This window comes from Vidua macroura, chromosome 24 (genome assembly GCF_024509145.1).
Source record: "Vidua macroura isolate BioBank_ID:100142 chromosome 24, ASM2450914v1, whole genome shotgun sequence".
Taxonomy (NCBI): Eukaryota; Metazoa; Chordata; class Aves; order Passeriformes; family Viduidae; genus Vidua; species Vidua macroura.
Genome location: NC_071594.1, coordinates 1,486,309 through 1,511,711, shown reverse-complemented (window position 1 = coordinate 1,511,711; position 25,403 = coordinate 1,486,309). Strand labels below are relative to the sequence as shown.

The 25,403-nt window shown below is 47.6% G+C and overlaps 1 protein-coding gene and 1 long non-coding RNA gene across 3 annotated transcripts in view; one reads left to right on the top strand and one right to left on the bottom strand.

The window, feature by feature from the left end:
- IGFN1 (immunoglobulin like and fibronectin type III domain containing 1) overlaps positions 1 to 20,820 on the bottom strand; it is a 41,024-nt gene extending 20,204 nt beyond the window's left edge. Inside the window, exons 1-11 of the mRNA XM_053997889.1 lie at positions 20,811 to 20,820; positions 20,682 to 20,708; positions 19,040 to 19,243; positions 7,635 to 7,757; positions 5,263 to 5,402; positions 4,618 to 4,717; positions 3,754 to 3,801; positions 3,156 to 3,201; positions 2,271 to 2,445; positions 1,606 to 1,719; positions 218 to 389 (exon numbers count right to left, since the gene is read on the bottom strand). Coding sequence (XP_053853864.1) covers positions 218 to 389; positions 1,606 to 1,719; positions 2,271 to 2,445; positions 3,156 to 3,201; positions 3,754 to 3,801; positions 4,618 to 4,717; positions 5,263 to 5,402; positions 7,635 to 7,757; positions 19,040 to 19,243; positions 20,682 to 20,708; positions 20,811 to 20,820 — 1,159 coding nt within the window. The remainder of the gene's footprint in view (positions 1 to 217; positions 390 to 1,605; positions 1,720 to 2,270; positions 2,446 to 3,155; positions 3,202 to 3,753; positions 3,802 to 4,617; positions 4,718 to 5,262; positions 5,403 to 7,634; positions 7,758 to 19,039; positions 19,244 to 20,681; positions 20,709 to 20,810) is intronic.
- A 571-nt stretch (positions 20,821 to 21,391) lies between these two features.
- Positions 21,392 to 23,693, top strand: LOC128818736 (uncharacterized). Of its 2 annotated transcripts, none has more exons than XR_008440541.1 (2): positions 21,392 to 22,041; positions 23,275 to 23,693. It is a non-coding gene; the product is annotated as an uncharacterized LOC128818736 (long non-coding RNA). The 2 variants fall into 2 exon arrangements; XR_008440542.1 differs by having other exon boundaries at positions 23,058 to 23,693.
- The last annotated feature ends 1,710 nt before the right edge of the window (positions 23,694 to 25,403 follow it).

Sequence of the window (25,403 nt, the reverse complement as noted above, 5' to 3'; positions counted from 1 at the left end):
CTTGGACTGCAAATGCAGCACCTAAAGCACTTAATCACCCTCCTGCTCCTTTTCACCTGTACCAGACAAGAAGCCCTTACTGAGCAGCACAAAACCAATCCTCAGTGGTGGTCAGGAGTTACTGAGCTTTGCACCTCCTCCTAGACACACTTTTCCAGCAAAAAAAAGAAACTTTTGTCACAGTTGCACACCACATCCATCAAATTGAATTCCTTACCTTGAGCATCCAGTTCAGTTGAGAAGACAGGGACGTCCTCCACCCTGACCTGGTACACCCCTGCGTCCTCTGGCTGCACATCATTGACAGTGAAGTAGTACCTCCTCCCCACTCTCCGCAGGCAGTGCTTCCTGTACTCATCCCCTGTCCCGTACCGGAGCCGCTCGCCGTCCTGGGCAGGGGAGGGGAGGGGAGGACAGGGGAGGGGAGGAGTGTCCTCACAAAGGCTCAGCCAGTGCCAGGCATTTCAAACAGATCTGGACAGGCTGGTGCTACAATCCCCTTGTTGATATAAATGAGTAACCTCACAGTGCCCAGGGCTCTTTGCAGTACACAGGCACTGTCTGGGCAGTGAATCCTGCACAGAGCAGGGCACCAGGCTCTGAAACTCAGCAAAACAGCAGCTCTTGGCTACCCACATAAGGGTCTAAAGCTTAATTAATACACAGTTCTTGCAGCTACAAAGACAAAGCACGTTATTTTCTAGATTTCAGCATCCTCACAGCTGGATGAGCAGGAGAGTTCACCACTTTCTGTAGCACACTTGGGTTATATTGTCCAAATTGTGGCTCATCAACTTCATGTCATATGTTTGATCCAGAAGATTCATGGTTAGTCTGTCCTCCCCTTCAGGCCATTCTGATTTCCCCTGGATTAAAGCCTCTAACCACAATTTGACTAAAAAGTATCTTTCAGAAAAACACACCCAGCACTGAGCACCTGCAGATTCCATCCATGGGACTGTGGATCTAGAGAGAATGTTTTACATCTCTGAGATCTTCTTTCACAGAGGGAGTTATAGTGCAATAACACACTTGAGAAAGTGAATAAAATTTATATGAAACTGCAGAATTTCTGCAGCTTGAAAGACACTGTTGGGGTGATGGTCTTAACCTGAAGGAGGGTCAGGTCAGATATAAAAAAGTATTTTCCCAGGAGGGTGGGGAGGCCCGGGCACAGGGTGCCCAGAGAAGCTGTGGCTGCCCCATCCCTGGAAGTGTCCAAGGTCAGGCTGGACAGGGCATGAAGCAACCTGGGATAGTGGAAGGTGACCCTGCCCATGGCAGAGGGTGGAATGTTTTAAGGTCCCTTGACCTTTAAAAGGTCCCTTCCAACTCAACTGTTCTATGAATTTCCATGATATCCACAAGGATGTCAGTAACTGACTGCATGCTCTGTACTTGGATCTACAAATCCACAGGGATATTCACCACCAAAGATCACTCCACATTCACCCACATTGCTCCCTAACCAAGCAGGGATCTGCAAAAGACAGACAACTTTAAGGCATTTATTTGCTCTCAGCCACTGCCTAGCAGACAAAGCCTTTTCTGGAGAACACCTGAGGGGCTGCTCTGAGCTGCTGCTGCCCAACTCATTCCACTCACCTTGAGCAGGTAAACGTTGCTGTTGCTGTTTTTCAGCTCCATCTCCAGGCTGAAAGTAGCATTTCCCTCCTTGTCAACTTTGATGTGTTCAAAGTTTTTGAGACTGTGAATTAACTGCAAGGAAATATTGAAGAACCTAGTAAATTATAAAGCTGCCATGACAAAAGTTCTTAAGCTGTTGAATTAATGTGAAATCTACTTTAAAGAGCTACCTCTAACATTTTGTAGTAGAAGTATCTGTAAGTCACAGTTCTGGTACAGAGAGTTGCAGTGTCTGTAAGTTGCCAGTTTCTTCCCGTATATAAATTATTTTTTGTGTGTTGCCTCCTGGTCACTCCCACACTGCCCATCCCAGGCCTCTACATGCCCCTGTATGTGAAGGCCTATTTTTACTCTTGGAGATATAATTTTTAATTTGGGATCCAAATTCTTATCAGAGACAATGGAATACCCCTGTGGTCAGTATCGCCTAATATCTGTGAACTGAGCTTCAAAAAAATCATTAGCATTTTCACCTGCATGAGTAAAGAAGTGGAACTTCTTTAAAATATTGTCATAAATCACTGTCATACAACAAAATTTTCATCTCCAAACCAATTTAGGAAGATACAGCCTGTTTTCAGAAGCTACAATTTGTTAAAAATGAATGGTTTTAATTTATTTACCTTGTCTTGTTCACTCTCTGTGTCCTTCCTCATCTCCTGCAGCTTCCTCAGCATCCCACGGAAGTCAACAATTCCATATTTCATACAGATTTTCTCATAATCTCTCCTATCTGCATGCAGCAACAGCTGCCACACAGCTTCTTTGTCCAGGGGCTTCGGTTTTGGTGCTGCAACCCTGAGAAGCAGGGGGGAACCATTCAGACATTTGCACGGACAAGATGTCCTGCTTTTCTATGCCTAACTCTCTTTCATCTCTCTCCATCATTCCTGTAGTTCACTTGGCCCTGTAGGTGCAGGCAGGAAAGACTGGGACCCTTCCAGAGCAGGTTTTCTGCATCTGTAGTACAAATTAAATGGTGCCAGGGAACCGCTTCCACATTGCTGAATTATTACCAGAGGGTCTGGCACAGTCTGGCCCAGGCCAGGTAACTGCCTAGCACAGTTCAGGATTCTGCACAGAGATCATTATCAGCAGGCAATCCTTAGAGCTTCCCACCTGGGAAGGGAAGGATTCTGCCCTGTGCACCTGGCAGTGCAGCTGGGCAGGGAGCCAGAGCTCAGCCCCTGGGAGCCAGAGCCATCAGTGCATGAAGAGTTGTCCTTTGCACAGGAAGCTACTCCTGAGCTGAGCACAGGGAAGCAGAGAAGCACAGCCTCCCTGTCAGAACCTCATGGTGCAGAGGAAATACCCCTCCAAATGAGGCTGGAACCTTGTGTTTATCTCAGTCCAGCCAGCAGTGCCAAGTTGTTCTGGCCTGTCTCTCCGCAGGGAGTCTCACCACAACTTTGGACACGAGAAGTGTTGCCCTGAAGGTCTTTGGAGCTGTCCCCTACCACCAAGAAACATCTAGAAATGGGAACATGTCTCTTACTTCAGAGCCTTACCTCTTCCTCAGCAGCTTCTTGGAGTCCAGGAGTGTCTTCTTGAGCTCTGTTACAAGAGTGGGGGAAACAACTAACAGTCACATACCCAGCACTGTGAAATACATCTCCCCAGAGAAGATAATGCAGAATAGCCACTGACAACATTTTGGTGACAAGGTAATTTTGCTGAGGTCTCTTCCTCTGGTGTTTCTTTCACACTACCAAAAAACTGTCATGAAACTTAGTCAGTTCTCACTGCCATGCATATCCTTTGAGTGCCAGTGAAGTTCATCTCTCCCTAAGGGGCTTCCCTCTAGAGACCCACTATTTTCAGCCATGTTAACAAGTTTGATCCAGATGTGTTTAACATCCACCCCCAAATCCCTTTTTCCTTTCCTAATGATTCCACAACCACTAATTAGAACAGCCCAAAACTGTGTCTAAAATCATCACTTTAGCAGAAGGTAAAGAGCAAGCAGACAGAGATGACAGAACATTAGAGGCTCATTAATCCTTCTCTTACTCCAGTCTTCACAAGTTGGGTAGCAATAGTGTGCAGACAGAGTATTTTTCTCTCCGCCCCCCAATAATATAATACACATATAAATCTTTAACTTACCATCAGCAGCATGAACAGGAACATATTTTGCCTTCCTCTTAAAGCCAACTGATCATTTATAAGAGAAAACAGAAGGAAAACAAGCCATGGGATGAACAAGATTAGATTAACAGCAGTTAATGAGCCATGATACCACTGTATCTGTTACCAGTGCAAGAGGGAATCCCAGTTTGGATTTCCTTGTCAATCTGACGTTTGGTCCCTGTAAACTCCATCTATAAAGGTGATATTTCTATTGCCATTGACTCTGTGTTTGCTGCAGACTCCACACAGAGGAGGAGAGCATTTTTACCCTATCAATTTTATGGTCTAAGCAGTGGGAGGAAATATCAACATCCTGTTTTAGAGATGGGGAGCCAAGGTGGAAATGGCAACTGCAGATCGGTGCCTTCTAAACTTACTTGAAAGGCACAAAGGTGACATGGACACTTCAGATATAATCCATCTTCTGCTCAAGTGGATTCCAAGAACATCAGTTATGTCGGACCCACCAAGTGCCCATTTCCCTGCACTGACTATAAAGGGAAGCAGGAATGAGATGCAGAGACAGCCACAGAGGGATGGATCCCTCCCAAAGGACTGATTCATTCAATAACATAAAGAAAGGATTGGGGCAGTTCAGCACTAAATCCAGAGTGTCTGATTATGGACCACTGCAGTGAGCACAATTCCACTTTCTTCTCTCTTGCCTTAAAGCTCGCAATGTTAGGGAGCCACCAAAAGATCTTCAGTCTTCAATGAGGGGAATACCAAACCTTCACCCCAAGAATACCCAGACAAAGTCCTGGACACCCAGCCCAGGGAACAGCATAGCCACTGCCTGGGACCACAGGGGCCTGTGGAGCCCAGAGCTGCCAGTCCTACCTTGGATGATCCTGAGGCCAGCAGAGCACGAGGCCTCTCCATAGGCATTAACAGCACAGCAGCGATACAAATCACTGTCATCCAGAACCAGGCTCTTGATCTTCAAAGGGAGAGCACAGAAACTGCTCACAGAAAGGGCTGGGGTTCAGTTCACCTTTAGCTTCTCATAAACCAGCTACTCAATAGCACCTCAGAGGCTTCTTCTGTTCCCAAAGGGCTCTAAAAAGCTTTGTTTGCTTATCTTTGTGTTATCTCGGAGCTGGGGATGTGTAGAATCATGGAACACCCTGAGTTTGAGGGGACTCACAGGATCATCAAGTCCAGCTCCTGGACAGGGCACTCCCAACAATCCTAGCCTGTCCCAGGGAACGCTGTCCAAACACTCCTGGAGCTCTGACAGCCTCGGGGCCGTGCCCATTCCCTGGGGAGCCTGGGCAGTGCCAGCACCCTCTGGGGGAAAAACCTATTCCTGAGATCCAGCCTGAACCTGCCCTGACACAGCTCCAGCCATTCCCTGGGGTCCTGCCCCTGCTCACAGGGAGCAGAGATTGGAGCTGCCCCTCTGCTTCCCCTCATCCCACTGCAGGTTTTTCTTGTCCATTTCTCTCATCTCCACAAATCCTTTCTGAAGTATTTGATCTTTACCTGCAGAATGAATTCATTTGTAGCACTATTGAAGGACATTTCATATTTGGCAGGATCATCCATTCCTTTCCGTGTACGCGACCATTTCACCTCAGGAGCTGGGACACCTTTGACCACAGCTCTGAAAATGGCATTTTTGCCTTTGAAAAGAGACAAGAATTCAGTTATTTAATACAGGCTTGAACATAAGGACTCCCAGGCCTAGCCCCTTATTTTATCAAGAGTGATCCCCAGAGTGAGTAATTTCTGTTATTTTGTGCAGAAGCAGTCTTCAAAAATAACAATAACATCTTCTTTTGCACATCAATAATTCAGGTTTTGTGTGTATTCAATTATAAAAGGTCTTTAAAACATGGCATTACCCTGCCAGATGTGGCTGCTGACATCTCTGATCATCACTGAAATCAGAAGCCCGACAGCAAGTTCAACCCAGACTTGCTTTTTACCCATGAAATGTCCAAATCCCTTCTCATCACACATATTCTCTATCAAATCCCACTGTTTCTCCAATCTTTAACTGGCACCACCTTGCACTCCTAACTGACCAGGCTCTGCTCTTTGAAGAGACAAGGGAGGGAGAAGAGAAGGGGGTTCCTTTCCTTCAGCCCTGCTCCCCAGGAACCTGAGTAGCCAGCAGCCCAGCACAGAAATCTCCAACAGCTTTCCCACTGCCCAGTACAAACCTCTTCTCCAACAGGCTCCAAAACCACAGGGAACACTGGGAAACAAGTCAGAGAAGTGACTTGTGTGGGTTAGTGGGAATAGAAATGGAGGTGAGTTATCCATGGAAACACCTCAGGGTAGAAATGATCACTCTCTCTTATTTTTTAATACCTTGGTCTTCAGGTGGCCAACACTGTTAAAGAATCTCCCTGGAAAGTTTGGCAATATTTCTCACACCTTTCTGCAGTCACCACCACCAAACTTATTTGATGGAACAAGTTCCTGTCAACAGATCCTTATCAAAAGGCCTTTTCCAGCCTTTGAGATTGCAGTACTATCTCTTATTGAAGTCTGATTGCAGTTTGTTGTTCGTGTTACATTTCAGCCACTTTGGCTACACTTTCCCACACTTGCCACCTGTGAGAGACCACCCAGCCAGAAGAATCAGCTTAGCCATGCACTGAACACAGTGGGGTGATGAATTAAAGGCCCTCATGGTGCCTCTACACAGACACAGAATTACAGCGACCAACCTGAATGCACAGTGTGTATGGGAACTGCAAAGAACCTGCAGAAATTGAAGTAACTTCGAAAATTTACACAGGTGAAAATTTAGATAGGTGGAAACTTAGCCAGGGGCCTTGGGTAGTGTGTGAAACGTGCAGGTGGAGGAGGAGGAAGAGGGACCGGTTCCACTAGAGGCCACTGTGCTCCTTCATAAAACCTCAGCGGCTGCTGGAAATCCACAGGTGAGCGTGGAACACCGAAATCCAAGCTGCTGGTTCAGTCCTGGCAGGAAAGAGGAGCTACACGATGTTCTCAGGCCACTCCACACCAACAAAGAAGAAAAAACAAAAGGACTCTCTGCAGCTGCAGAGAGACCTCTGGGAGGCTCTTCACTGATTCTGGTTCTTGGCTCATCAGCCTGCTCTGTGCTCTGTGCAAGATCCTTGTGTTGTTCCTTACAGAATCATCACAGAGCCATGGAATGGCCTGGGTAGGAGGGACCTCAAAGTCCATCTCATTCCACCCCTGCCATGGGCAGGGACACCTTCCACTGTCCCAGGGTGCTCCAAGCCCCATCCAGCCTGGCCTTGGACGCGTGATCCAGGGGCAGCCACAGCTTCTCTGGGCAGCCTGTGCCAGGGCCTCACCACCCTCACTGCCAAGAATTCCTTACCAATATCCCACCTAACCCTTCCCTCTCGCAGTGGGAAACCATTCCCCCCTATCCTGGCACTCCAGGCCCTTGTCCATCTCTCCTGGAGCCCTTTTAGGCACTGGAAGGCGGCTATAGCCTAAACAGCACCTCCAGTCAGCATATGCTACTTTAAAAAGCAGCTGATTTTAGTGCTGAACACAAGTTGTTTCAACAGGAAAACAAAAAACCAACAGCTTTTTCATGTGCTTAATCTTTTGCTGTAAAATCCTTACTGTGAGAGCTTCCTGCAGAATTCACCAGATTTGCTGTACACATAAGAGCCAGATGCTGGTCTTACGTACACATCGTGACAACTCAGGAGACCTGTGTGAGCACTGATGGAATTGTCATCAGTGTAACAAAGACTTTGGCCACACAACACTTTTTTTGTGGTCATTTAAAATCATTTTAGAAACTCACTTGATTTAATCATGGTCATTTTTTCATGTGGGTGGGACATGAAGTCAAACCCCCAGATCTGTGGCTTTGCCTGTTTATCAAGTCTCACCTTCTTGCAATGTCAGACTGAGTGGTTTCTTCTCAAAATCAGGTGTACTGCATCCTTCTGGAACATCATTCACAAACTGAGTGATAACAACTCCTGGGATAGAAGATTTCTTGAAGATTTTTACTAGAAAATCAAGAAAAAACACATTCAATTTACATGTTTGTCCTTCAGAAAGAATCTCTCAGTCTGCATTGCCTTCTGCAGAGCAATAACTGCTCCTGCTCAGCTCCTCTTGGACCACAAAGGTCCCACCCATTCCAGTGCCACAGGCTGTAAATGTGTCCCAAGGCTTGGGCATTAAGGTCTAGGATTTTGTAGTGGCTTTACCAAAGTTTGTGTCCAAGTAGGAAATTCTGCAATCAAAGTCCTAATCCAGGACCACCTCAGCTCATAGCTCCAGTGATGGTTTGGACAGGGAGAGCTTTGCATCAGTTCTTGTTGCAAATACAAAATCTGGCATGAGAAAAGCCAGATCTGCCAAGTCAGATCCTGGTGGCTCAGTCCCTGCCACCTCCAAGCTAGAGAAGCAAGCTGGGGTTATTCCCAGGGGATCCCCAGAGCTGTGTCTGTTCTCTCACCTGTCTGATGGCTGCTCATGATGCTTTGCTCAGCTTTCCGGGGTCAGCACAAACAGATTACAAGTTCTCCTTTGAAAAAGACAAATTCATTATTTACATTTTGCAAGGGAAAGGACAGACCTTAACATTGCTGCCTTTCGTGACACAGTTTGTCCTTCCTCACTTGCCACATCCTTGCAGCCAAGTAGAGGCGGACCTGCCAATCAGCCTGTCATGCCCAGCACAACCTGGGTATGAGGATGAGAAGTAGGGCTGAATGGAAAATGTACACATCCAGCGGCATCCCTCCATGTCACCTGCCTTTCCTCTAAAGACCTCCTCTCGTGTTTCAGGCAAACATTCACCACATGGCACTCACGTGGTGGGTTCTGATGGATGGCAAGAGCAGTTGCTGAGAAGAAAACCACAGAGATGGATGTCTAAACTGGGGCATGGAGCAGAGGTACATCCTGATCTCATTTAGCTTGGTTAAATTAGCAACAGACCTGAGAGCAGACGAGAAGCCTTTAGAAGGGAATGGTGAAGTGTGAGCTTGGCATTAAGGAGTTATTGTTATGGATCATTCAGGGGACCTTCTGCCAAAGGAGTCTCTTTCCCTGTATTTTAAATTGAACAATGTGTAATGTAACACATCCCTGCCTTGCAGCAAGCTGGGAAAGCAAATTCTCTGTCATGTGAGAGATGCTCAGGAACTATAGAGTTACTGCAGCTCTAAAAGAGCAATTGGATTGGATTGCCTGTGGCATTAGTGCTGTGTCTCTGCTTATCCTCTGCACTCCTTCAGTCAACAGAGAGACACAGGAACATGCAACTTCCATCAGTTTTGAAAGGCACAGGGACTTTGGGAGCACACCTACACCAAGCATTCATCCAGCTGAACTCTGTCACCTGGCACCTGATGAAAATATACGGGTGACATCTCCTTGTCACACATTCAACTCCAAGCTGCATTGTCTGGTGAGAATTGGTTTCAGCTAAAGGTAAGAGACAACTTAGTGAGCAAAAATAATTTGTGCTGGATAAACGATAGCCAGGCCAAAGAGAGTGTCACTCACAATACCTCTGGGTCAGCTTCTGAACCAAAATGTGTTTTGCCATTACTCAGCAGCTGCAAAGAGCCACAGATACCTCCCTACAAAAAATCACTGGCTCCACTTTGTCCTTACCACAAATCTTGTTTTGGGGCTCTGCACACACTACAAATCTCAGCAATAATTGACATCTCTGTGAGCCTCCCTGGCTTCAGTGGAAATGCACGGAGACAACAGCACTGGGAGATGGGAAAGGGCTGTGTGAGCACCAGCCAAGCCCTCTCTCCTGTCCCCTCCTGGCCTGATCTGGGTGTCCTCGCTGCTCCCACCAAAACAAGGGGTTTGCATTTCACCTGTGTGCTGCTAGTCTGGTACATCACACAGTTACTTCTGTAAACCCATGGGAGATGCCTTAAAACTTGGGAATGAAGGGAATGAGGAGCTTGTGGGAAGGAAAAGACAAAACTGAACTGAAAAGAAGCTGGTTCCAGGGCACCCTGTCCTGCCCCGGGCAGGGCATTGCACAGTGAATGGCTGAGATTTTGAGAGGCTCTTGATCTCCCTCTTATGGATTTAATTTGTCCTCCACAGTACTGAACCGCATTAACAACAAACATAATCCCCTATTGCCTCTTGTATCTTCCTAAACATGTCACCACTCCTGGAGCTGGAATGTCTGATGCTTACAACACTCAACAAACAGGATGACCTGACACCAGCTTGCAGCAGCTTTCCCCTAAGCTCTGTTTATGTTACACTTGTACTTATTCTTTGCTACTCCCGACTCCTTTCCTCCACGCTGGGCAGTGGAGAGGAGCAGCTACTCTGAATCAGCAATGTGGTACAAACTCAGCTCCAAAGCCTTTCCTTACATCTCCAAATGTTTCGTGTCAGAATGTTTCATTCTCAGCCTGGTGTGACAGTGGACATGTGTTCCCATAACAGAAACTGCTGAGAGAGGGTTAAATTCAAATCTAGTTTGGTAAAACCCCCAAACACTGGCAATATTTGCACAGGCAGTAACAGACCCCATGTCTCAGTGGACGACATGCACTATGTGCACTATGTATAAACTGCTGAGTTTACAGTCTTAAAGATTTCAGAAATTCACTTGGATTAAAAATAAGCTTCTGTGAGTCCTTAAACTCCTGTGAATTCCTGACTTCTGGAGAATGAGAAGGAAGCATGTTAATGCCACACATTGATTGCAGGGTTAAAATAACAGTGTTGGATATGAAGGGAACATTCCTTCAGTGTAATGAATCCAACCACGTTGCATTTTCCAGTGTCTTGTGTATAAAATAACACCCTGGTTGGCACAGAGTCACTAAAACCTACCCCTACTTACTTTTAAAATTTTTACTCCCTTGTTATATGAATAATCATGGCTTTGTTCTGACAGTTCAATCTAGAAAAAGAAATAATGGAATTTTTAAAATGAGACAGCTAAAGCCTTCCAAAATTTGTCATAGTGTAATTAATATCTTCACTCACAGGTGTTTGAAACATTGGTGTCCACATGAGGACGATTTATTCAATGGAATAAATGCTTCCAAGAGGGAGTCACCCCTCCCCAGGTGAATGCTGCTAACACCCCCAGCACAACGGAGCGACACTGGAAGCAGCTCAACATTCTCACTCCTCTGTAAAACACATCCCTGTCATGCAGTAGCCTTGTTCAGGTATCCAGCTGGCCATTCCTCATTCCAGGCAGAAGTCTGTCTGCTTTGCAGCTGCAGGGACATCCCCACTGGAGACAGAGGGAAAGCTTCCGTGGCTTTGAGCACAGAGCTGGAGCAAGCCCTTGGCTACTGACAACATTTCTAATGTTCCAAAATAAAGCAACAAGCCTGGCAGGGTGGGAGGGTGTCCTTCATCCTGTGTGTTCATCAATCTGTCTGGATGAGACAGAGCAAGAGACCATTCCCTGTGAGCCTGACTGGACACCAGTGCTGAGGCCATAAATCAGCTGAGTGAATAAGCAAAACATTTGGGAGTCAGAGGATTTGTAGGGGTATTGGGGGTGTCACGGGGAGTTATTTATGGGCTTCAGACAGTGCAATACACAGACAAGATGTGACATAATTGCTGGCAGACTGGTGAGGAAAATTAGCCAAACCTGTAGGGAAGTGGCACACGGCGAGTGGGTCATGGGGAGAGGATGGGTGCAGAGGCTCAGGATGTGCCACGGGCACTGCACAAGCACAGACACAGCGGGGACAAAGCCATTAGCACAGACTTAAACCAGCGATGGCAAAGTAATCAGCAAGAGGCAGCACTCCCTTTCATAGGAGCATGTATCATGGAACGTGCTGGGCTGGGAGGGACCCACAGGGACTGTCCAACCCCTGCCCTGCACAGACACCCCAACAATACCAGCCTGGGCATCCCTGGGAACATTGTCCAGACACTCCCGAAGCTCCGTCAGCCTCGGGGCTGTGCCCATTCCCTGGGGAGAAGAACCCAGAACTCTGGGGGAAGAACCTTTCCTGATATCCAGCCTAATACTCCTCTCACAAAACTTTTCTCCTTGTAATTCTCTTTGAATTTCTCTTTGTAAATCACAAAAATCAGTGTGGTCCTGACACAGTAAATGTTCTAAACAAAATAGACAATTGTTGGGAGCTCAGTCAAATTCTGGTTGTGCTTTACCATAGATGTCCAGATACTCAGTGAGTATATTTCACCCAAAAGTTCTCTTTTCGCTTTGGGTTGGCTTTCTGTGTTTTTTGTTAACTTGAAGTAATCTTTTGAGCTTGAGTGTTCCCATTTCAGATAAATTTTCAAGGAAAATTTCAAATGCTTTGATTAGAACCACAGAACTGAAGGCCAACAAACTGCAGAAGGGAAACTTCATGAAAACTTCTGAGCAGGTCACAGAGCGGGAATGTCACAAGCTCTCCAGTGATGAATGGAGGTCTTGTGCAGAGTGGGGAGGAATGCCCAAGGATCAGATTTTGTGTGACTTATCCCTTTGGTAAATCTATACCCGACCTGATCTTCTCCTCTGCCTCAGGGATTATGAACACGACCTAAGTGCTTGATCAGGATCCACAGAAACACAAACTAGATACCCTGTACCCATTTATGTATGAAAGTGGCACTGGTACCAAAGGCCAAGAGGAGACACACACCATCCCTATTTTCTAAGGGAGCAAAAGCTATTAAGCCCCACCAGTGAGCAGGAGAGTGAATCCATGTCCCTTTGGAGCAGCAGGGATGGGATGGCAGCAGGAGAACCGGTCAGTCTGTGCCTTCCCGTGGCCACAACACTCCCACAGATTTTTCATAACAGGAACAGACTTTGATACAGGCAGTAGATTTACAGCAAGTATCACAGAGCAAACACAAGTGTCTCACTGGCAGGAAGGAAAGATAACATATCCCTACTCACTGTCCAGGATGAAAACCCATAGGAACCCCAGTATACCTGTGCCACAAGTCCCCTGCCAGCTCCAAGGGACAATGACAGCAGATCTTCAACAGCCTGGCATCTTCCCAGGGAAATCCAGGGAAATCAGTGTACCCTACAGGAGCCCACTACTCCCAGAATGTTTACAACCATTTCCAGACCTACTGCAACACAAACCCACATTCAGTGTGACAACAAAGGTGTCACTTCCCAGTCCCAGCTCTGCATCACCCCCACACAAATCAGCGGTGACGTGGCCAAACTCACCACTCTACAGGCTGAGCTTCTGAGAGGATCCTCTGGAAGTCACTTCTGCGTCTCCAGGCCCACAGTGCCTTTGTTCACTCAGAGCACAGAGCTCTTCATAGCAGTCCAGTGGGTCCCCTGGTCCCAGATATTAGTGACCTGTGGGAAGGAAGATAAGCCCCTTATCCGTCTGGTGTAAATGTCACTAAATGGCAAAAGAAACAGCAAACTGTTGTCCCCCTCGCACCTCTTCACTCTCGCTGAAGGTGAAGCTGTGCCCAGGAGCTGTCGGGTGTCTCCACACTGCGCTGAAGCAGCCCTGGGGGCTCATTATAGCCCCACACTCCCCCAGCCCAGGGGAGGTGCCCTGGAGCCCTTGGCAAGGCCAGCCATGGCCTGGGCCAGCCTGGCCAGATGCGACCATCAGTCAAGGCCATGCTGCATCTCCAATGCAAGACCTTGGGCCTCAAAGAAGGACAAACACTTCTGCAGATCCAAGGAAAGGACAGGCTGTACACCAGGTTATGTGGGACACAACAGAAGATGGGTGTGTCCTACTCAGAAGCCGCGAGTCCTTAGAAGATACCACAATTCCTTAGCAGAGAAGTAAAACCAGTGAATTATTGCATCTGGGTGTGGGTTAACCATGCCTGGGCTTGGCCCTCAGCAGAAGGGTCCCTCAGTCTGTGTTATTCCAAGAGGCCTGAAAGAAATCCAGTTGCTCTAGAATAGCTTCACGGCTACAGCCAAAAAACACACCTCAGTTTGCTCCTTTGCTTCCGCCACAGACACAGGCTGATCCCTTTCCCATGAGCAGCAAACAAGGCCACTTAGTCCTCCAGTGGAAAGTTCCCTGCCCATGGCAGGGAGCATGAATTAGATAGTTTTAAAGTTCTCTTCCAACCCAAAGCACTCTTGGATCCCTGATTTCCATGGACAGGTACCCGGATGTACAAGTTCAGTGCATTGTGACCTCAAATCTTTTGCCTCTGGTCTGCCCTTGAAGACCTTGTAAGCCTTCCTTCCCCTGCTCAGAAAGCTCCCCTAAAGCAGAGAGGCTTTTGCTTAGTTCCTGATGTTCACAGAGATGGCCAGTCTGGGACTGCAAGTACCCTTCTCCCAGCAGCTCAACCTGCAGGCAACAAAACCAGACTGGCCTGAAGGCTGCTTTCACTCACTTCAGCCTGAGAGCCCACAGTCATTGCTTTCCTTTGCACTGGCTGAACCAATTAATACCAAATCTCATGTTCAATTGGAGAGGAACAGCTGGCTCCAGAAGGTGGCAAGAGAAGTGTTTTTACTGTGATGGCCATGGTTCACAGGCTGTCTGTGCTGGCAGAACCAGAAGAAGGTTCTATGAGAAGATGATAATTTTAAAATCTGAGGCTAATGTAAAAGGAACACACAGAAAATCCTTAGTGCCACAGCTTAGACTCCTGTTAGATTGCATCAAGACAGAAGAATCACAAAGAGCACCATTTCCATTAGCCTCAGAAAGAAAATTCTCACCCAGGTATCAAAAATTTCTCCCTTGCAGGGCTGGGAATCACCATTTCAACCAACAATTTAAGAGATAAATGTGAAAAATAAATTCTGGAGTTATTTTCTTCATTCCTTCTTTCTTTTCGACCATTGCTGCTGGTGGCAGTGTTTAAAGCTTCCCAGTACATGAGAAAAGCATGTCAACAGAGGAAAATGGAATTGCTCAAACTGATGCCTGGGCTAAGATACTTCAGTTCTGTATCCCCTGTTACCTTTGCAGTGATATAAAAGTAGAAAGTAGAAGCAATTACAAAGTGAAATATAAACCATTTGAAAGTTGACAAGCCAAGAAAATAAGACAACGATCTGGGGAATCTGGACTGCTGCTGGAACATCCTCTCAGTAGCAGACACTGTTTTCTAGCAATGTGGGACTCCACACCTGCTTTGGACAATGATCATCCCAAAGATGCTCCCTCAGACATCAGTCCTGCTGGTCCAGGACAGCAGTTTGTGGCTTTGCTGACTGGATGCTGCACCTTTAATAAACCCCATTTTCAGACAAGTCTCTAAAGAGAGTAGCACTTTGGGTGAGGCCTAGGAATGCTCCCGCTGGAAGCATTTACCTGCCTCTGATGAAACCTCAATTCAGCTCTCCTCAGCTGCAGCAGAAGCAGAGTTATCCCAGAGCCTGAGCTATCCAGGGCCACAGGGATTTCTGCTGTTCCTCTTCCCTTCTGTTCTCCCTTTCCAGGCATTTGCTCCCCACAGAAAAGTGCCAATGGCATTGAGTCTCCAATCACATTTAGCTGTTGGGTCTCAACTGAGGAATTCCTAATTAGACAGACAGTGGGGTCTAACTGGTCTAGCAAGTCCCAGGAGATCCACAACTGCTCCTGTTCCACTGATCCCACAAACCTGGTCATGCTTTGCCTCATTTCCAGCCCTGGTTTTACAGTTTTCTTGGGGCATCTCCTCTAGAGGGACTGATAATTTAAAACCATCTGCAACAGAGCAACCTCCTCCAAGAGCTTGACCTTCTTCCATTTCACAGCTTGTTTTCCACCCGCCCACCCAAGGCCCTGTTAACCCCTGTGTGCCAGGGCTCAGCCACCCAGTGCCACTGGGAGCCTGCAGAATGTCACGGCGAGGCCAGGACGCTCAGTGGGCACTGCTTTCCCTGCAGAGGGAACATGTCTCCCCCTGAAAGTAAGGCCATTCACCTAAGGAAGGGCAGTGAAGAAACGTCCAGAGGTTGGCAGCTGAAGGACAGTTATTTCAAATTGAATTTAAAACTCTGTTTTAACTGGAAACAAGACTCTTGCAACGTTCTGTTTTCCCTGTAATCCCTTCTTGGAATACTGGTGTCAAGTCTTCCTGCTCCAACCAATGACAACTGGCACAGCTCTTCCTACAGATTTTGGCACCCACATGGCTCAGAACGTGCAAGAACTCAAGAAACCAAGACCTGGCAGGTCCAAAACTCTGTCTGGATTTTCAGTCCATAAAGAAATGACCAAGATCAAAAACCAGGCCAAGACACCCCATTTCCTTGCAGCCTGGTGGACAGTCCTGACTGCTCTAAGGGTAGAGGTGGTGGCAGGGAGGCTTCTTTGGGGCAGAAATATTCACATATGAAATGGGTGAAGATGTGCAAAGCTCAGTGGTCGTGTTCCAAGTCCATCTTGACATAACAGCAATGAGAATCCCATAAACACTATACAAGAAAATGGACGTGGAATATGGAATGAAGTCCCAAATTCAGTGAAAATTATAGTGCAGCCCTCCAATCACCCAAAACACTACACAAAATCAGATGAGTCTGGCAGTGCTGGTCATGCTGGTCATGTGTGAGTACAGGGACATTGTGTGTTCAGATCAGGCCAGGGGCCAGCTGGGTGGCAGAAGAGCATTTTGGTTTTCCCAGGAGAATGTCCTGCAGCAGGATGAGGAACAGTCACACCATGCATGTGAGTGCCCCAGTGAGTCTTCCATACCTACAACATTTGAATTTAAGTAAGTGTGATGTTCCAGTTACTGAGTACTTGCTGCTCTTTTCAGTGGGAGATGCCCATTCCCATTCCAGTCCCTCGACACCAGTTTATCCACGTTGTAGAGTCCAGAAGAAATTGAAGGGACTTGTTTCAAGCTTGAACGTGTGGTGATTTTCCCTCCCCACCTGAGGTGCCAGTATGTCCCTCTGTCACCTGCAAGCTGAGGGCTGGTGTCACTGCACACAGGGCCAGGGTCAGACCCACTGCAGTTCACGGGACTTTCACACAACACAAGGAGATCAGAACCAAGGGAATGAATGCAAGAGGCACCAGTGCTCTGCTTTCACAGTGCAGATCAGCTCCCTCATTCCCACACTACAGAGAATTCCTTCTGTTCTCCTGCTCAGTTCTCTTCTCACTGGTTTAGTGTTTGCATCCATGACTGAAGGGCTTCGCTAGCAGTCTAGAATTTACTTGGAGCCTGGCTGCCTAGAAACACAACATTCCCACTTTTCCCAGTAATAGCTGCTCCATGACTATCTTCCTTGCATGTTCCATTTACTTACCGTTTTCATCCACAAAACAAAATAGTGGGCAACAGACATTTAATAAAGACTCACCAAAGATGGGATTAAACATCAACTTATTACCAGACATATCTCTCCACCAGGACTTTCCATCCCCCTTGAGACACTGAAGAGGACAAGGGTTTAAGCCCATCTGGGCTTTAATAAATGCAGATAACAAGAGGTGCCTGTACAACTTTTATTTGACCCTACACAGCCATTGGGTTTTGCTAAATGTCTCTCTCCAGCTAAAATTAACTCTGTGTGTTGGGAGCACTTCACAGACACCACCCCTCAGGCATGCAGAGGGTTAAAAAAGCATGCATGCATGCAGCATATTAAACAATAAAATGCAACCAGGGATTGAAGGCTTTATCTCTGTCCCCCTCTCTGCCTCAAACCAGAGGCACAGCAAAGCGCTCAGTTCTGAGTTCTTTATGTTATTACAGAATTTATTGTGCCCCAGCCTGCAAGTGGCAACAGACGAAACAAGCCCCTGGCCTGACCAGCTGTTTTAATGTTTCATTCCCTGATGTGCTGGGAAGTTTCATACTGAAATAAATGGTAAGAAATCCTCTCTGGAATCTCAAGAGGCCACAGCATGTGCCACCTTCCCTTGTTGTTGTCTATGTGGGACACCAGAATTAATCTCAACACTGTCCTGGTAGTGCCTGACCTGTGCCGGCACCAGTGAATGTCTGGCACCTACAGAGGTCCCAGGGGACTCACATTTCTAGGAATGCTGCCCCATTCCTTCTGAAGTTTGTTCACTGTCACACTCTCTCTTTATCCAGCACTAAAATATCAGAATAAAATAAGTGTCATCTTAAGCCAGAAAATTGTAAGATCATATTTACAAGAAAATAGATATGCATTAAATGAACCAGCCTAACCTTCTAGAACTAAAAAATGAAGTCATCTTTATAGAGAAAAAAGCTAATATTACAAAAAGAAAGAAGAAACAAAAAAATTACTAACAAACATAACGGTGTCAACCCAATTAAAATAACACAACATCTACCAATTAGATTAAGAAAGAGATGAGTGCTTATCTCATAAACAGAGTAAAACTACCAATCAAAAGATGCATAGACAAAACAGAACTGCCGACTAAACAATACGTGACTGTATAAACCAAGGTAAGAAGTAAATATAAACAACAATATTTAGAAGCACAATAAACAACTTTTACTTAATTCACATTGAATCTTACAAAGTCCTTTGTCTTCTCTCCTCAGAAAATTATGCCAGCATCCAATGGAGAAATAATCAAAATTATAAAATTATAGAATGGTTTGGGTTGGAAGGGACCTTAAAGCTCAGATCGTTCCACTCCCCACCAAGGGGGGAACACCGGGTTGCTTAGACCCCCCTCCAGAAAATGGAAATATAGGGGGAAAAATCCGGAAATACAGAAGCACATGGAAATAGAGAAAAATGGAGTAAGAGAGGGCATTTCTCTTCTTTCATCCTCACTTGTTCCATGAATTCTGTGGTTTCACAGAAGGGTCACTGAGCTCCCCTTTCTGCAGGAATGAACCTCCCAGGGTCTGTCCCCGTGCAGGGTCTGTCCCTGTGCGGGGTCTGTCCCCTGTCGGGGTCTGTCCCTGTACAGGGTCTGTCCCTGTGCGGGGTCTGTCCCCTGTCGGGGTCTGTCCCTGTGCGGGGTCTGTCCCCTCTCGGGGTCTGTCCCTGTGCGGGGTCTGTACCTGTGCGGGGTCTGTCCCTGTGCGGGGTCTGTCCCTGTGCAGGGTCTGTCCCTGTGCGGGGTCTGTCCCCGTGCAGGGTCTGTCCCTGTGCGGGGTCTGTCCCCTCTCGGGGTCTGTCCCTGTGCGGGGTCTGTACCTGTGCGGGGTCTGTCCCTGTGCGGGGTCTGTCCCTGTGCAGGGTCTGTACCTGTGCGGGGTCTGTCCCTGTACAGGGTCTGTCCCTGTGCAGGGTCTGTCCCCTCTCGGGGTCTGTCCCTCAGCAGGGTCTGTCCCCGTGCGGGGTGTCCCCCCACCTCCCCTGCCTTGTGAAGGTGATCCCACGGCGCTCAAACGCAGCAGAGCTCGCAGCAAATACGGCTCCAGGTCCGGAGCAGGTCCCGGCACTCACCTGCGGCTCTCAGCCCGGTGTCCTCCCCAGCCGAGTGCTGTGGCAGCCGCAGCTGCAGCCAGGGCAGGGCCGGGGTCAGTGCGGGTCCCTCCGCTCCGGGCCCGGCTGGAGCCTCCTCAGCCTCTCCGTCCGTGCCGCCTCCCTCCCGCCGCTGTCCCGGCGCGGTGTCGCCGCGGGCGGGGCCGCCTGTCACAGGGCTGTTAGCTTGCGAGACATCCAGGGGATTGGGATTTTTATGGGCACCCGGGCACCTGCCTCCTATTCGTTATTATTTCAGTCCATTCCAGTAATGGTGCTGAGCAAATTTGAGATGAACATAATTCTTCAGCATTTCACAAGTCAGTGGGATGGTGTTTTGTCTGTGGATTGTGTTTCCTCTTCACAGCAACTTGTTACAAACTTTGACACAACTGAAGGGCTCTCGATATTTTAAAGGGAACTGGAGTTCAGCTGGTTTGAATCCCATTCTAGGAATAAGCAGGGTCCCTAACAGAACAGATAAATTGAATTTCAGATAAGAGTGAGTGGCCAAGCATGAGGCTTCTTCACATACATTCCATTTAAAAAATAATTCCTTTAAAAGTCAGATTTGTAAGGGATGGACAGAGCCCTCCAGAGCAGCAGTTCACAGTGTTAATGTGAATTTATCTCACAGTGTTAATGTGAATTTGTAGTGTACAGTGTGAGTCTGCGCTCCTGTTACACAGCCAAGAGCAGCTGCTGTCACCTACAGTCCTTTGTACACCTTTGGAAAAAAAAAAAAACCAGCTTTAATGGGGAATTAGGAACAAACAGGTCAGGGTGGAAATGGAGATCAAACACCTCAGCAAACTTGTAGTAGTAATTCTCTGCTGTGAGAATTTATACAGAGTCACCTGGACTGATGGAGATAAGTCTTGAGAAAAACAAGACAGAGGCTCAAAGTAAAAGACCCCAGGCAGGGAATGAAGAGGTTATGGCACAGTTTCCTCAGCTTGCAGAGGGCAGTGGGCACCCAAGGGTCACCCAAAGGGCTGCAGGTTGCAGATATTCCAGGTGTTTCCTTGCCCCCATTGCCCATCTCAGGGACAGGCACATACTGGGGGAATGCCAGTCACAGTCATTTCAGAGGCCAATACTTCCAGATAGATATGAGCACATCAGTGCTTCTAAAAAGCAGATTAGGATAAAGTTCAGCTTTCTCTGTCTTGTCCTCTTCAAGGAAGCCTGTGGGAGCAGCTGTACCTGGAGCTCTTCCAGCCTGGAAGGTGGGCACACCCCCTGTCCCATGAGACCTGCCTGGAACCACACCAGCCTTAGCCCACACGAGAGGCAAGAACCTAAAGCAAACATCATTTCCAAAGGTTTTGCTTCTATCCAGTGAAAGCAATCCTCCCCCACCAGGCAATGGGCCTGGTTGTGCTCTGAATGAAACTGCAGCTCAGGTGCACCACGCCTTCAAATGCACTCATTCTATGAAGGAACAGCCAAGGCAGGAAGATGAACCAGCAGGAAGACAGCAGGTTTGCCTGTACTTTAATGTACTTTCCAAATGGGAATATAGTTCCCTAATTTTTACTTTAGATTAACCAGATTTTTGAGTTCAGATTCTCAGTCCCTTAATACCACAGAAGCCAGCTGAAATCTGCTCAGGGTTTCCTACCTTGCCCCTCCACAGCTAAACATCTTCCTGTGGAGGAGAGAGCTGGGGCACAAATTGCTGAGCTTGTACTTTAACAGATTTAAGCCAGAAAGTGCAAGTGACACATCCCAAAGGATCACATTTACACACCTTTATGCATCTTTACTGTCAGCAAAACACACAAGGTCCCATTTAATGCGGTAGAAGAGAAAAAAAACATCTCCTTCAAAAAACAGAGAAGTACTGACAACTCAAGAGATGTTGAAATCATTCTGATAGACTTGAAAATATGTCCCAGTTATGAGACCTTAGCACCCCAAAGGGCAGCCTTATGTAATGTGCTTTACTTAGCAATCCTCTGACATGGGCATTCCCAATAAAACAGCGCAAGGATTTGTAAGCCTGAGTATTCCCTTGCCTCTGACAGCCTCATAAAGGTTATTTCCTATCAGACATGTGAGAGTCTCCACTGGAAGCCCACCAAACACTGCGTCTGAGCTGACCTGAGCATTTAAATTCTGATTTCATCCCAAATCAGCAGGTGGTTATTGGTTGTTACAAAATGGCATTTGTCAGGAATGAAAATTCTTTGCCAAAATAAGCCATTCAGTGTTATTTATGACACAGACAGATTCTGTTACTCTCCCATAGGATATTATGCTCAAACACTGTTAACTCAGCCAGCCCTGGCCCTCTCCCCTTTTATGTCTGAATGCAGCCATTAAATTGTCTTTTAGAAGTTGCACTGAGGGCACAAAACCCCCTCACTTCTCCATCAAATGAGGACAAAACACAGAAATGACCGACAAGTGCATGAACACTGAATACTCTGAGTGTTTGCTGTGACAGACTAAACACAAAGTCCCTCCATGCTCTTCTCAAGCTTTGTGCTCAATGTGGAGTCCCAAAGAAGTAGCCATGGACACCAGAGGCAGTTGTACCCACTGTCACAATTGCCACATCCCAGACAGCCTTCTGACCCCCAGCATACTGTGTTGACAGAAGTGTCCTACAGTCAGACACCACAGCATTGTTTGAGATCCAAGCACAAGCTCCACAACAGGAGCTCCATCTGCTCCAGGATGCAGCTGGTGGCAGAGCACCTCTCTGAGGGGACAAAGATCTATTTTTGTTGACATTTGCCACCCCTCAAGCAGCCATCTAGTGTGACACATCACAGTCCCTTCAGACACCTGAGTTTATACAATTCACTGTCCCTTTAAAGGCCACACTCCTGCAGGGAGTACTGGAAGTCTTGGCTGTGGAAAGGCTGATCCAGTGGAGAACCAGCCCAGCAGCTGAGTGATCTGTCCATAGCCAGGAGCTCAGCACACACCTGGACACAAAGTGAAAGATACTGAAATACAGAAACTCTGCCAGGGTAAGTGCAGGGGATCCATCCCCTCCATTACCCTCTCCCAGAGAAGAAAGCCAAACTCCCCTCCCAGCTGTCCTACAGCCTTGGACCAAAGGGCTGGGAGCACCTGTGAGGCAGAGAAGTTATTGTAAGAGCTGGGTGCTGGGGAGCTGTTCCCTGGTGGAAGGGGCAGCCCCAGCAGAGGCAGAACAGGAACCTTACTGACCAGGTAAACTCAACCCAGCACCTGAAGTGGGTGAGCAGAGAGGGAATGGTGACAGGCTCTGTCAGCTGTTCCCATCAACAGTCCTGTGATCATCAAAGGCCAGGGAAGAAGTCAGGTCCAAGGTCAACCTGGGAAGGCCAAACAATAATTCAGGAAAACCTGAAACCTGGTGCAACTGCAGCAAAGCACAGGAAGGGGGTGAAGGCTCAGGCCTGAGTTTAAGCAGAGCCCCTTGGCCACAGGCAGAGGTGTAGGAAGGGACCCCAAGTGAGGTTGCTCAGGGCGATTAGGCCCTAATTTGTGCCCTCACGGCCCTATCCCTGCATTCCAGGAAAACATTTCTATGACACATCAGCTCACCCAAGTCTTGCACAACTGGGGCTCTCAGCACCACACTTCAAACTCAGCTCCCTCCCCTCCCACTCTCTGTAAACTCTCCTGCCCCTGTGGTGGTTCTGCTCTCCTGCTGATTTCCAGGCCTGGATGGTCTCTCCATCCCTCTGCCAGTCTGTGCCCTCAGGAACACTGGTGTGCCCATGTGCCCTCCCTGTCCATGGCTGCAGGGAAGGGCAGGAGCAGAGCCCTGGCAGGGAGCAGGAAGGGAAGGCACCCAGAAATGGACAGACAGTCAAGCAAACAGGGATTTACCTCCCTCTTCCCTCACTCCCCAGTATGTGACAGGAAAAAGTGTAGCATTTAATGAATGTGCCATTCCCTAGTTTGGAACTGAAGAGGAAAATCCTTTTTTTGTTGGGAGTTTCTGTTGTTCTGAGAAATCCAAACTGAGATGTTAATCCCTTCCATGCTCTCTCAGTCTCTAGAAAGAATCTGTGAGATCCCACTGTCTTAACTTTCAAAATCATTGCAAGATTTTTCCCAAGGAATTTAATTTGATATATGCAGTGAATTGATCAATGCTCTCCAGCACAAAAGTCCTCATCCAAGTTCATCCCTGCACATGCAGCTACTACCCTGCTTTCACACTAATGCTGACTTTCTGAAGTGTCACAGGCAGCAATCCTTCTGTTTAGGATCAAAGTTGCAGCAAGGAAGATCTCAGAAGTCTCAGCCAAAGTAGTTCCTTGCTAGGGCTGTGCTGTGAAGCTGAACCAGTGTGAACCCAACCATAGGAGTCTCCTTCTGCCAGTTATTTCTCTGCCCCAGGGATGAGCCAAGCCTAAAACAGGAGATGCCCAGGAAGATCATGGTCAGATGGCCATGTGGCCTGGCCCAAGCAGTGGGAGAAAATGAAGCCACTTCAAGGCTCCTGAAGATGCAAAATTTCAGTTTGGAGCAAGAGGTACCGAGTACCTGGAGCCTTCCCTAACATCACTGGGTTCATCTGGATGCACATCTCTGGGATACATCTTGGTGCTAAGGGGTATCTGTATTTGATCCTGAGTGAATGAAAACATTCTGTGTTAAAATAAATCACCTTCCCCTCCTTTAATGTCTCACACTGACCTTTGTCACCTCATTGCAACGTTATTCTCTTCAACACACCTGAGTTTACAACTGCCTGGGAAAAGCAGAGCCTCTGAGAAGAACAGGCTGATGATCTCGTGTCTGCAGCCCAGTTTACAAACTGTCTCTGGCAGTTTCCAGGAGTTGGTTTTCCTGGATTGCTCTGGTGACCCACAGTCACACACACTCTGTGTTTTCCACCCCCAGGCACGTCCTGCTGTTCCCAGACAGACAGACAGGCAGGCTCTGGGCTGGGGAGGGACAAGTGAGCAGGTCACTTTCCAGGCAAATGGATGGATGGGGAATGGATGGGTGGATGGATGGATCATTGAAAGGAGCAGGATAATGTCAGGGGTGCTGATCCATCCTGGTCAGATGGGAGAAGGGAGGAAAGGAGGGGTGGGTGTCAGAGAGGGATCCTGTGTCAGAACTGTGATGGATGAGGGAGATCTGTGTTCTGGGAAGGGTAGCTGGGGCAGACAATGCCAGTGCCAGGAGCTGAGCAGGAGGAAACCAGACCCACCAAAGGCCCTGATTAACCCTGCATTGAGACAGACCTGGGCTGCTGCTCTGGGGCAAACTGAAGGGCAAGCAAATTGCTCATAGTTTGAGCATTTCCAAATCCAGTATGTCCTTGTCAATCTCTTGGACTGACAGACTCTCAGGTCTCAGTGTCTCAGGTGGCTCAGGGCTGTATGTGACCATGACAGTGAATGGGTCATGCTCTCATTCATGAGCTCTTCAGCTTCATTCAGCTTATTTTCCAGACATCTCTCATTTTACATTCACCACTCACTCCTCTCTTTGCACCCAGGGAGTTCCAGTTTGAAGGCCTAACCAGAGCAAAGTTTCTTTCCCCACAGTGACCACAGAGGGGCTGAGCTGTCCAGGCAGCCCTCAGTGGAGAGGAGAAAGAGAGAAGCCTCACATGTTTATTACCCAAATCAGCTGACCTGTACTCCTCAGTTCCACTACCAGTCTGGACACCCCCTGGCTCCTCAGGCCAGCTGGGTCACACTGACAGTTGCCCAATCCTTGCTGGAAGCAGGAATGCACTGGTGAGATGCTCTCCTGGCCATCCTTCCCACCCCTTTCATGGCAATATTGAGGGACTTGGATCCCACTCCAAGCTGGCAGCAGAGCAGAGAGCGAGCTGCTGATGCAGGAGGGTCAATCCAGCAGAGAACAAGATTCTCAGCAATCCAGAGGAAAACTCTAAGGAGCTCTAAAAAGCAGGGAGCAATCCAATAAACCATTAACTGCTGCTGCTCACCTTCTGCAGGTATATGAAGACAAAATTTCTGGGCTTTGTGCATGTTTGTCTTTCAAAGAACAATTTTAGCTCTCTGTCCAATACATCTACACTAAAAATCCAGCTTTCTCTTCCTGGTATAGTATTTTCCCATTTATCCATCATCTTCTAAGTGGCTATCTGATACTCCAGGTGCCTTTCTTGTCCCCGTTCTCCCTCTTTATTTATCCTGTTGGACAATTTGTGTCTCCTTTGTAGCTTATGAATATACACCTCATTGATAAGGACATTGAGATCTGCAGTTTGTCTTCTCTGGAATGGTTCTGGCCTCCTTCCTGACTCTCTAGGTATGCCTGCAAATATAGCACAAGTGCATCGCTCACTGCTGACCACAGCCTTGAGAAATAAACTTCCTTAAACAACAAGCCACAGCCGTCTGCGGCA